General features: G+C 42.7%; 2 protein-coding genes across 4 annotated transcripts in view; both read left to right on the top strand.

Annotated features, from left to right (window-relative positions):
• The window catches only part of LOC133447583 (target of Myb1 membrane trafficking protein-like), a 217,967-nt gene that overhangs the window by 153,274 nt on the left and 51,894 nt on the right, over nt 1-12,799 (top strand). The window lies entirely within an intron of this gene.
• LOC133447284 (uncharacterized) overlaps nt 1-12,799 on the top strand; it is a 60,193-nt gene that overhangs the window by 26,068 nt on the left and 21,326 nt on the right. For 2 of the 3 annotated variants that reach the window (XM_061725919.1, XM_061725935.1), the window contains exons 10-11: nt 1,902-2,075; nt 12,347-12,520. In XM_061725919.1, coding sequence (XP_061581903.1) covers nt 1,902-2,075; nt 12,347-12,520 — 348 coding nt within the window. The remainder of the gene's footprint in view (nt 1-1,901; nt 2,076-12,346; nt 12,521-12,799) is intronic. The other variant, XM_061725927.1, reaches the window with a different exon arrangement.

The following is a 12,799-nucleotide window of genomic DNA, read 5'->3' as shown; positions in this document are numbered from 1 at the left end:
AATTGGTGTGACAAGCTATAAAAGACAGCTTTGGCAGGACGACCTGAAAAGAAAATACAAGTACCATGGCTTATCTTGCACTGTTGGAGGATTTGCGCTCCGAGGGAGCGCGTTTTCAAAGAGCGTGCTGATCTGTTGATCAGTGAGAGCACGGAGCGGCTGCTCAGCAGGTACCGCTTCCCCAAAAACATTCTGATGGATTTATGCCGTGATTTACGACCTATGTTGGAGCGAGAGACAAAACGCAAGCCATCCCAGTTACATCCAGCTCCGTCCACCCTGGGATTTTTTGCCACCGGAACATTTTGACATATGCAGCATTTCGCAGCCGACACTAAGCAAAATCATGCCGGCAGTGTTGGATGCAATAATTTCTCTGGCCATAATTTACACCCAGTTTCCATACACACATCACCAAGTCGAAATTAAACGAGGATTTCATGCCATCGCCGGATTCCCAAACATAATTGGAGCTAGATTGCACCCACATCGCCATAAAAGCACCATCACATAATGAATTCAGTTACGTGGACATGAAAGGATTTCATTAAATCAATGCACAAATAATCTGCGATATGTCTCTGTTGCCCGTCGTTGAGTTTTTGACTCCAACCAAATCTTAATTTATGGATAATCTTCCAAGAAATATATCAAACATGGTCAACATAATTATTTTACAAGCTAAATATCACATACGTAAATGCAAATGGAATAACAGAAAACCCCTCCATTGTACAACTGAAAAATGAATGTAAACTGTACTTAAGTGTTTCTCAATCCTGGTCCTCGTGAGCCCCTGTCCTGCATGTTTAGCTTCAGCACACCGTGATAAAAGTACCTGTGTCATCAACAGAGCTGTGCAGACCTTGGTGACAAGCTAATGAGGACCTTTAATTAGAATCAGGTGTGTTGGTGCAGGGAAACATCTAAAACATGCAGGACAGGGCCCACGAGGACCAGGGTTGAGAAGCAGCGTCTCTAAAACTGATCCGTGAAAAAAACGATATTGCCAAAAGCTTATATGAAACGATGTCTTTGTTTCTTAATTTTTATTAATACACTTCCCATAGCTTGTCAGTAAATGTATCTTTTTTTTTTTTTTGCTCTCAACCCCCCCAAATGTTGAATATTTGTAGATAATTGATTATTTTGTTTCATTTGCCTTTTATTGTAAACCCTACAGAATTTTGTTCAATAAAGTTTGTAAACCTCCAAGCGGGAGCTGTTGTTGCTCCATATATGGTCAATTGGAGGCGTTTCTGAATGCAAATGACGGTAACCGTGCACGAGCACGGCAGTTAAGAACAGGTGGGATTTATCATCGCTGATGTACGTACGACCAGCGTCCGCACGTTTGATAAATCCAGATTTTTTTGTACTTACACACGTTCTAAATTTCACTCCTACGACAGAATTTAGAACCTTTTCTACGCACTGTTGATAAATGAGGGCCCTGGTCCCTGTCCAGCGCAGGTCTGGGGTTGTTATGTCCTGAGATTGTTGTTCAGGCTCCTCCAGACCCCGCTGACATCGTCCCGCTGCAGTTGTTCTTCAATCCTCCTCCTGTAGCTGCTCTTTCCCTCTCTGATCTTCCTCCTCAGGTGTCTCTGCGCAGTCTTCAGCAGGTCCCTGTCTCCTGACTTAAAGGCTCTCCTGGTGGGGTGGGGGGGTGTATATGCCTCTTTAAGGTTGGCATAAAAGTGGTCCAGTGTTTTATTTCCTCTGGTTGGCAGTGTGGATGAAGGAGAGGCATGATTGATCAATGTGTGACATCAATATGAACATCAGCCTTCATAAAGTCCATCACCTTTCTAATTCTCATCTATATGGAGCATGTAAAATAATGAAGATGATCATGATGATGATGATGATGATGATGAATTCTTTTATTCTTTATTCAGATTGGAGAACTGCAGTTTGTCAGAGGTCAGCTGTTCTTCTCTGGTCTCAGCTCTGAAGTTCAACCCCTCCCATCTGAAACATCTGAACCTGAGTAACAACAACCTGCAGGATTCAGGAGTGAAACATCTGTGTGGATTTTTGGAGAGTCCAGACTGCAGACTGCAGACTCTGAGGTCAGACACCATGTTTTAGTTGTGTGTTCAGATGAATATGATGTGAAAGTTGTGTTGACACTAAACTGCAGACATCAGGCTGATCTTCTACTGATCCACACTGACCATCTTACTGCTCTGAGTTCTTCTTCACTGCTTAAGTCCACTAACAGTTTGTTTCTTCTTAAAGTTCCTCCTCTGATTTTTTTTTAAGGGTTTTTGTACCATCGTGCATCTGTTCTTGATTAATCTGTAGCCAACTCGTGCTACCGGGGTCAGCTGACAGGAACGAGGACACGTGGTTTAGCGGAGAAATGGTGGATTTTATTCGTCACGTTTATTCGAAGGCTACAACAAAAGCTAAGAGCAAATCGTCCCAAGACACAGCGATTCTACTGGAGAACAGATTTACTCCACCCTCTCAAACTCCTGACTCCCTGAGAGAAGGCTCATCTTCCGGCTCCAGAGACAGGTATGAGGGTAAATCCCTTGCTAAAGGGCTACAGGCAGAGCTAACGACTGGGCCTCGTATGCTGATAGTGGGCCACGGAGCTATGAATGAGATAAAAACCTTTTGCAGCAAAAACTCCAAAGTACTCTGTTTTACCAATGACATGGTGTCTGATATCACAAAGAAGATCCGGAGCATTGCTGCGGAGCATCCGACAGCTAAAGCTGTCATCATACACACAGGAGCCCTTGATGTTGTGAAGCAACAATTGGAGATATTAAAGCAAGACTTCCCTGATCTGGGGCCTCATTTATAAAGCTTGCTTGCGCACAAAACAGGCCTTGAAAGATGCGCAAGCCATCTTCTACGCAAAGGTTGGGATTTAAAAAGAAAAAACGAACCGAAAAATGTGCGTATCCCTACACCAACCCTGACCCTCCCGTAGGAACAGTCTTAAGATATGGGGAACTGGCGACGCAGGCGGTGAGGTGGTGAAATGAAGCCAGATTCATGTCATACTCTTAATGTCATCACGTATCAGACTTATAATATAATAGTGCTGATCGTGTCCCTCTGTGTTTGAAGCACAGCGTCAGTCAGGACTCTGGTGCTGCTGGTACTGCAGCCGCGGTGCAGAACACGCCGTGCCGGGACCCTCCTCGTCACCCACCGCGACAACCGTAGAGTGACTGAGGACACAACAAATGAGTGCCGGGCCACTCTACGGAGCCCCTAAAGGGACTCAGATTTTTTTTAATATATATATATAATGAGTTTTACGCGTGCGTGAAACCTTTAAGTCTGTGGAGATTCATTTATCCAGGTAGAAAGTTCTTCTAAAAAGGATTTGATTTTTAAAAACACTGGACTTAAAACATACTTAGTACTTAAAACAAGCATGTCGCAACACAGGAGGGGGAATTCTTCGGGACAAGACTCTGCAGTCTACACCCACCTACAAAAAGAAAAACACAGTTTTAGGGATCAGGACGTCCACGTCCTGGACAGAGAGGATGGATGGTTTGAGAGGGGCGTCAGGGAGGCCATCTATGTGAAAGTGGAGCGACCCTCTTTAAATAGAGGGGGGGGACTGAGATATCATTTGTCCTCGTCTTACAATGCTGTTTTGAAGACATTACCCCGGCGCTTAACAGACCAACCGACTTGCTCCACCTCACAGGCGGGGGGATGGGCATCTGTTTAGGCTCCTGGGACACCACACCGAAAGTGTTTTTTTTTTGCTATTTTCGGCCGAACATTCGGTGCATCACTCTTATTAAAAAAAAAAAAAAAAAAAAAAAAAAAAAAAAAAATTCAACAAACACGCCCTTTTTTGAAATATGACCAGGGGCCACATAAAAGCTCCTGGCGGGCCACATGTGGCCCGCGGGCCGCCAATTGAATATCCCTGCCGTAGGGTATGCGGCGACGCGCCCCTACGCCGTAGACTGTGCGTTGGTGTAACGCGGAACCATAAATCAGCCTTAAAGGTTTCACTCGCGCACGTAAAACTCATTATATATATATAAATAAAATCTGTGTCCCTTTAGGGGCTTCGTACCGCTTGGCCTCCACCTTCAAATCACACCACTTCTTTTTTTTTTTCTGCACCATCTGTCCGTGGCACTCACTGCGTTTAGTGCAGTAATGGCGTGCTGCCACTCACTCGCTTTATTTTATACTATTTATATATTTGTAATGATCAGTGAATGGGGGTAGGACTAAATAAGTTTACGCTTCTTCTTACTTCTTTTTTGGCACATGTAAATCAAGTTTTAAAGGATGAAATTCTTTGTTTTGTTGTTGTTTTCTTAAACTTCTCATGAAGTGTTGTCTCTTTTTTTTTTTACATGTACAAAAATAAAATAAACCAAATCAAATCAAATATATACTTTTACCAGTCGTTTTCCTGGCCTCCACCTCATCCACAACATCTCCATCTCAGTCTCCGTGAAATTTAGTGGCACGGTTGCTCGACACATCTCATTCCTCCTGACACACAGCAGAAACAGGCTTGCAGGAAGCCGCTGTGCATTCTCACCAGGCTCATTTATATGCAAATACAGTCATGAACTACTTTGCATTGCCCATTTATGGTATGCAGTGGGCGTGTAGAAGGCGGGATATGAGGCGAATTCACCTGTGCAACCTTCCAGCTGGAATGTGATTTATAAAGCGAACATTGCGTGCAAGTGTGCGTGCACGCGGTTTTATAAATCCAGATTTTCTTTTGCGCCCGCCATTTTCGGATTTTGGCTTATTGAGGTGTTTTTCAGTGGACCTGTACCAACGGTTCGGCAAGGAGATGAGAGTTTCAGCAGGCTGATGATTCTAAACAGATGGCTCAAAGATGCATGTGCTGTTCAATCAATTCATTTCATTGACAATTTCAACATATTTTGGGGTCGCAGACATCTCTTTAAGGCAGGTGGCTCTCGTCTGAACAAGGTTGGAGGACAGTTGCTAAGCAGCAACATTTTTTATCATCTACGTCACAAACAAGCAGCCCCCATCAAGAAGAAGAACAAGAGGCAGGACGTTCCAAAACAACTGATAAGACGTCGCTGTGGTGAGAACGCTGAGATAAGGACTGACCAAGGAGAACAAAGTCAGAGAGAAACTGCAGGGTCATCATCATCCTTATCCTCACTCCAACAAGGGGATTCTCACCAAGCCTCAACAGTAGACACCCAACCCTCACCCCCCCAGAGCCCACCCAGCTTTCTCTCTCCAGGCAGTCAGGACTCCCCACTTCTGGAATTTACTGACAGGATGAAAAACCTGGTGAATATTGAATTACAACTAACACCATGCCAAAATCCTTTGTTTGACCCCCCACATCACCCAAACCACCACCCCGGAAACAGCGGCTAACCAAAAGTCACCGCGCCCCTTCACCTTCTCTGAACTACCGTATCAGTGATGTCTGATATGGGCAGGGTCCAGGCTGTGATGTCAATATTAACATTGTTCTGTCCCAGGAAAAGTCTGGGCCTCATGGAGTTAAATCAGCTTTCTCTATCCCTGTAATGATAGGCAACAGAAAACGTTTCAAACTGATGAGAAATGAAAAAAGTAATTTATTAAATCTGTTGAGCATAGCATGTCATCCTCGAAACTCACCAGTGTCTCCTGTTAAGGACTTACATTTAGCCCTTTTAAATATCAGGTCTCTGGTTGGTAAATCTTTCTTAATCAATGATTTTATTAACGAGCGCAACCTTGATTTTATGTTTTTAACTGAAACTTGGTTAAGTCAGGATAATAGTGCAGCATTTCTTATTGAGTCAACACCGCAGAATTTTATTTTCTTTAGTGAAGCAAGAATACATAAGATAGGAGGCGGAGTTGCCACACTATTCAAGGACAGCTTCCAATGTAATAAAATGTCATGGTAAATTTGATTTCTTTGAATATGTTGTCATTCAGTTAAAATCCCCTTGTCGAGCAATCTTAGTGACCATCTACAGGCCCCCCAAATATGATGCAAGGTTTTTTGATGAGTTTGCAAAACTATTGTCAATTATGTGTTTGGATTTTGATTGTGTTGTTTTAGTGGGTGATTTTAACATTCATGTTGATAATCCCAAAGATGGATGTGCTAAGGAACTTTTAAATATTCTGGATAATTTTGGGCTTTCCCAGCATGTTAAAGATTCAACGCATAACCGAGGACATGTTCTAGATTTAATTATTTCCAAGGGTCTTAATATCTCAGAGGTTGTGGTGAACGATATTGCTCTGTCTGATCACTACTGTGTATTGTTTAAAATGACCACTGTTGCCAATCCTATGAAAGGTGAAGCAGAGGTAATCAGAAAGCGTTATATAAACGATAACACCTGTGCATTATTCACCCAGGGTTTTACACCATCACAAACCCATTTCTCAGTTCTAGTTGATGACTCTGAGCCCTTTCACACAGAGATTCCGCAATATTGGTGTAAAGAAGTCCTGCCAATACGCCGCCTTTGTTGGTTCACACAGAACCATACAACGCCGGCATAACGCCGCTCCCGTCTGTAAATTCACACAGCATGCCGGCGTTCCGCAATCAGAGGCGTGACGACAGCGTCAGTCCGACCGTCATGTCAGCGGCATGCCGGCTGTGGCATTCACACAGACCCCGTTTCGTCTCTGTGACGGCTCTGTGACTACCTCCGCTGCCGGCTTATTGGTGGGGCCACTTGGCCCCCCCATTCCGCCTCCGTGACTTTCACACAGAACAGCGAGGCGGCTTAAAGGCGCAACGTTCCCGCCTCGAACTGGCTGTGTGAAAGGGGCTCTTGTTAACAGTTTCAGTTCCAATGTTATGACTGTTATTGATTCTATCGCCCCAATTAAGACTAAAGTTCTGTCCGGGTCCGGGAAAAAGTCACCCTGGAGAAACGCCACACTGGTTAAAGCACAGAGAAGGAAATGTAGACAAGCAGAACGCAAGTGGCGCAAAAACAAACTTCAGGTATATTACAACATTTATAAAGAGAGTCTTCGCAACTATAACCAGAAACTGAAGAATGCAAGGCAATCGTATTTTTCAGAGATTATCGATGGAAACAGTAATAATGCTCGCACACTGTTTTCTGTGGTAGACAGACTGACAAACCCTGCAGCCTCATTTTATTTGCTATTTACTGTACAATTATGTCTTGCTGCTTTTGATGTCGATGCAAAGCACTTTGAATCACCTTGTGTTGAATTGTGCTATATAAATAAACTTGCCTTGCCTTGCCTACCAGACACGTACACAGACACGCAGTAGCCGTCGTTTCACAGTCTCCGGCAGCTCTGTGTTATCCCTCTCTGAGACCCTTTGCCGGTGTGCAGCCGCTCTTCTTAAACACACAGGTAGGGAGGAGAGATTGATCGGACACACCTCTGCCCAATCAGCTGATCCAAGCACGCTGTGCGCTACTCCCCCTGCAGACCACGCCCAATCCTCCACCCTGCCACATAATCAAATTTTTTAATCAGACAAATGTTTTCTGCACAAGTTCCTGATACCATCACTGGAGAAGAGATCTCTTTCATGAATGCTGAATAAACACAGACGGTCCCACCTGTCCTTAAACTCTTTCTCTGCTCACAAAGTCCTTCTAGGAATGAAAACTTTATCATCCAAAACATAATTTAAAAACAAATGTGTTATTGTGACAGAAACACGTGACATGAATGGACTTTACATGGTCTAGACTGTCGTCCTCATCACTGACTTTATTGAAATCAGCACAAACTCAGAATTTTTTGATCATCAAGTCAATAATACAGAAGAGAAATATATGCAGACTATTGATCACATGTGTGACATCAATATGAACATCAGCCTTCATAAAGTCCATCACCTTTCTAATTCTCATCTGTATGGAGCATTTAAAATGATGAAGAGGATGCTTAATTATAATTTATCTGTAAAATGATGATCAGAATCAGAATCAGAATCATCTTTATTGGCCAGGTTCGAACATTGTCCAACAAGGAATTTGACTCCGGTAGTTTCGCTCTCTATGGTCTTAAGGGTAAACAATAAACAAATAAACAATAGACAAATGTGGAATTTCTATGTACAAAAATTATAAATTATAAACATTTTAAGGTGCAGCAGTTTGAGGTAGTGAGAATAATTATGACCTATTTACAATTTCTACAGACAAGAATTATGCAAAAGTACAAGATAAAAAATTACAAATTTTTACTAAAGAAATAAAAAAAGTGAGAGGTGCAGCAGAGTGAGGCAACATGAATATTAAAGAGGGGTGCTGGATGATTTATTTATATTTTGATGATTTATTTTTATATTGCACGTGATTGGTTACTCTGAGACTTTGTTATCTGTGGGAGATGATGAAGAAAATGAAACAAACACACAGAAATCAGCACAAACTCTGAATTTTCTGAACATCAAGTCAATAATACTGAAGAGAAATATATGCAGACTATTGATCATATGTGTGACATCAATATGAACATCAGCCTTCATAAAGTCCATCACCTTTCTAATTCTCATCTGTATGGAGCATGTAAAATGATGAAGATGATGCTGAATTGTAATTTATCTGTAAAATGAAGATCAAGAAAATGAGGAAACAAACACACAGAAATGATAAATAAGTATTGATTAAATGAATGATTGATCAGAGTGACAGCTGACTGATCAGATGGAGCAGCAGGATGAAGAAGTCTTGCTTGTTATTCTGGTCCAGACCAGGTTAGCTGCACACCAGAAATCTCCATGGTAACTTATCCAGCCCTGCTTCTGTGCAAACACTAAGATTCTAACGTTTGTACTGACTGAGATATTCAAACACAACATGTTACAATGGCCTCCCCTGCTGTTTGTGAAAAATGTCTTCACTTTTTTATTGATAAGGTCTCTTCTGCTAGGACTCTCATCCCACTCACTGTTCATGACCCCTCAATCTCTGTCACCTGCTCTGCTGTCTTTCACCAGTTTGAGCCTGTGACTCTGTCCGGATTACAGGTGATTATTGGTCAGTTTAAGCCCTCTGGCTCTCCAAATTATGCTGTCCCTCCTTGACTATTTAAAAGAGGTTTTCCCCACTGTTGGAACCTCTCTTCTTGCAGTTATTAATAGTAGTCTGTCCTCAGGTGCAGTCCCTGTACATTTTAAACATGCAGTTGTACAACCCCTGATTAAAAAACCTGGGCTAGATCCTGCAGCTCTTGTCAATTTCAGGCCGATCTCCAAACTACCTTTTATCTCAAAAATCCTCGAAGATAGCTTGCAGTCAATAAATGGCCTTTTTGAAAGACTACAATATTCTTGAGGTATTCCAATCCGGTTTTAAATCTCTGCACAGCACCGAATCAGCCCTTTTAAGAGTTTTTAATGATATCTTTTTAGCCACAAATTCCGGTGACTGTGTTATTCTTGTGCTTTTAGACTTAAAGGCTGCATTCGACACAGTAGACCAGAAAGTTTAAATTTCTCGCTTGGAGCAGTGGGTGGGCATCAGGGGCGTAGCACTGGAATGGTTCAGGTCGTAATTGGCAGACCGAACTTTCTGTGTCAGCCTTGGCGACTCTGTGTCCTCCTCCGCTCCTCTCTCATGTGGGGTTCGGCCCTCTCTTGTTAGTGTCATGGCCTTATTGTATCTGTAGGAATTTTCGTTTTTCTTATCCCCGTTTTTCTTCTGACAAAAGGAGGGCCTTTTTGCCCCCCTAAACGTGCCCCAAAGGTCACCAAATTTTGCACACAAGCCAGGCCTGGTGAAAAATTTGATATTTAATTGTTTGCATTAATGGGCGTGGCCTAATGGCTCAACAGCGCCCCCTAGAAAAATTTGTGCCTCAAGCCCCACAATACGGTTTGACGTACATGCACGAAAATCGCTACACACCTGTATCATGTCACAACTAAAAGAAAAGTCTCTTGGCGCCATGGCCGAAACCAAACAGGAAGTCGCCCATTTTGAATTAATTGTGTCATTTTGGCGCAATTTTGCCATTCCTTCGGCAGTTAATGCAGCCCCGAACCGTAACGTGCACCCAGTTGTGTTATACATCAAAATGTGCGTCTTGATCCTGCGACAACACGCATTACTTTTCTCTTTCAAAAGCGTTACCGTGGCGACGCTAGACCCCAAAAAGCGCGCCCACCCTTCATCTGATTGGTTCAGACAGAAAAAACTTTGTGCCTCAAGCCCCATAATACGGTTTGACGTACATGAACGAAAATTGTGAACACCTGTATCATGTCGCAACTTAAAGAAAAGTCTCTTGGCGCCATGTCCGAAACCGAACAGGAAGTCGGCCATTTTGAAAATTCTGAATTAATCGCTTAATTTTGGAGCAATTTATGCCATTCCTTCGACAGTTAATACGGCCCGAACCGTAACGTGCACCCAGGTGTGTTATACATCAAAATATGCGTCTCCATCCTGTGACTACGTGCATTACTTTTCTCTTTCAAAAGTGTTACCGTGGCGACGCTAGGCGCCAAAACGCGCGCCCCCTTTCATCTGATTGGTCCATATTTGATAGTTTCACCAAAAGTCACCAAATTTGGCATGCAAGCCAGGCCTGGCGATAAATGTGATATTTCATGGTTTGCATTAATGGGCGTGGCCTAATGGCTCAACAGCGCCCTCTAGAAAACTTTTATCTGCCATAACCTTTGAATGGTTTGACATAGAGAGTCGTGGGTGGTGTCATCGGACTCTGTACTGAGTCCTTGACCTTCGTTGGCCTGAATTAGCCCCGCCCCTTCTTCTGATTGGTTGTCCCTATTTTCTGCCATAACTTTTGAATTGTTTGACATAGAGAGTCGTGGTTGGTGTCATTTCTGATATGCTTATGGAGGACGGTGGCCTTGAGTGCGAGGGCCCGTTCATCGCTGCTTGCAGCTTTAATTCTCCTTATATTTGCTCCTGCTTGGCTCCATACTTAGGAAGTATGGGATTTTTTATCATTTTTATGCAGATGACAGTCAAATTTGTGTCCTTCTTAAAAATAAAGACGATTACTCAATCACTGCCCTAGTTAAGTGTCTTGATGCTATAAAGGCCTGGATGTCTCTGCACTTTTTAAATTTTAATGAAAAAAAGACTGAAGTGATGTTTTTTGGTGGCGCTGCTGGAACACCCCTTCCAGATCTGGGCTCCTTGGCCCTGCATGTAAAACCTACCATCACAAATCTAGGGGTAAAAGTGGATGCAGCTCTCAAGCTTGACAGCCAGATCAGGGCGGTTATCAAATCAAGTTTTTATCATTTGCGGCAGCTGGCTAAAATAAAGCCAATCCTTTCAAAACAACAGCTCGAAATAGTTATTTATGCATTTGTCACCACTCGGCTGGACTACTGCAACGCCCTTTATGTGGGGGTTAGTGCCTCCTCCATCTCCCGTCTCCAGATGGTTCAGAATGCTGCAGCACGCCTTTTAACTGGCACATGTAAATATGAGCACATTTCCCCCATTTTAGCCTCCCTCCGCCCATACAGTCTAGGATTCATTTTTAAATTATTTTATTTGCTTTTAAATCCTTGAATGGTCTTGCCCCGCCGTACCTCTCTGAGCTCCTACACCCTTATTCACCCAGTCGCTCTCTCAGGTCAGCCTATCAGCTGCTCTTTAGAGCCTGAAACTAAGAGGAAGCTCAGAGGGGACGGCGCCTTCGCTGTTGCAGCTCCAAAACTATGGAACAACCTGCCTCAGCAAATCAGACAGGCCTGCTCTCTGTCTGTTTTTAAATCCTTTCTCAAAACCCACCTTTTCTCCTTGGCTTTTAACACCTAGCAAGACAGTTGAGTTTATTTTATCCTTTTAGTCTTTATTTTATTCTTTTATCTTCTATTCTATCCTATTTTATTCACTTAACTTGTCATGATTGTTTTATTTATGTGTCTTGTGTTTTACTGTGTTTTGTCTTTGTTTTCCATTCACCTGTCCAGCACTTTGGACCATGTTGGTGTTTTTAAAGTGCTACAATAACAAGTTGTTTATCTGCTCCCGTAGAGAAACCAGTTTTACTACATGAAATATTAGACATCAGTTCTTCATGTTTTTGTGTCTCTAACATTCAAACAAATGCTTCATTTTCTCTTAATACAAATTAATGAGTTGACATTTATCCCAGAATTCATCCTGACATGTTTGTTTGTTTGTTTGTTTGGAAACTCGAATAATTTGGTTGCACAACATGAGTTTGTATGGATGGATCCACTGGTGGAGCTGCAGAGTTGAAGAGCTGAGGTCACTACGTCTTTATTGAAGCAACAGCATGATGTCATGAATAATGATGAAGCTCTTTTTCACTGGTTCTGTTGGACCGTTTTAACCTGCATCCTGGTTGCTTTATCTCACATCTTTTATTCTTTATTCAGATTGGAGAAGTGCAGTTTGTCAGAGATCAGCTGTTCTTCTCTGGTCTCAGCTCGGAAGTCTAACTCCTCCCATCTGAAACTTCTGGACCTGAGTGTCAACGACCTGCAGGATTCAGGAGTGAAACATCTGTGCGGATTTCTGGAGAGGCCAGACTGCAGACTGGAGACTCTGAGGTCAGACATGTTTTAGTTGTGTGTTCAGATTAATCTGATGTGAAAGTTGTGTTTACACTAACCTGCAGACATCAGGCTGATCTCCTGCTGATCCACACTGCCCATCTTACTGCTCTGAGTTCTTCTTCTCTGCTTTAGTCCACTAAGAGTTTGTTTTTTCTTAAAGTTCCTCCTCTGATTTATTACATAAAACTAAACATTTGAATGTGTCAGACAGGAACAAATGAAGAACCAGAGATGTATCTGAACCTGGAATAAAACATCTTCAGAAACATGAAT

Source organism: Cololabis saira, chromosome 1 (genome assembly GCF_033807715.1).
Source record: "Cololabis saira isolate AMF1-May2022 chromosome 1, fColSai1.1, whole genome shotgun sequence".
In the NCBI taxonomy this organism is placed as follows: domain Eukaryota; kingdom Metazoa; phylum Chordata; class Actinopteri; order Beloniformes; family Belonidae; genus Cololabis; species Cololabis saira.
This window is presented reverse-complemented; position numbering and strand designations above follow the sequence as displayed.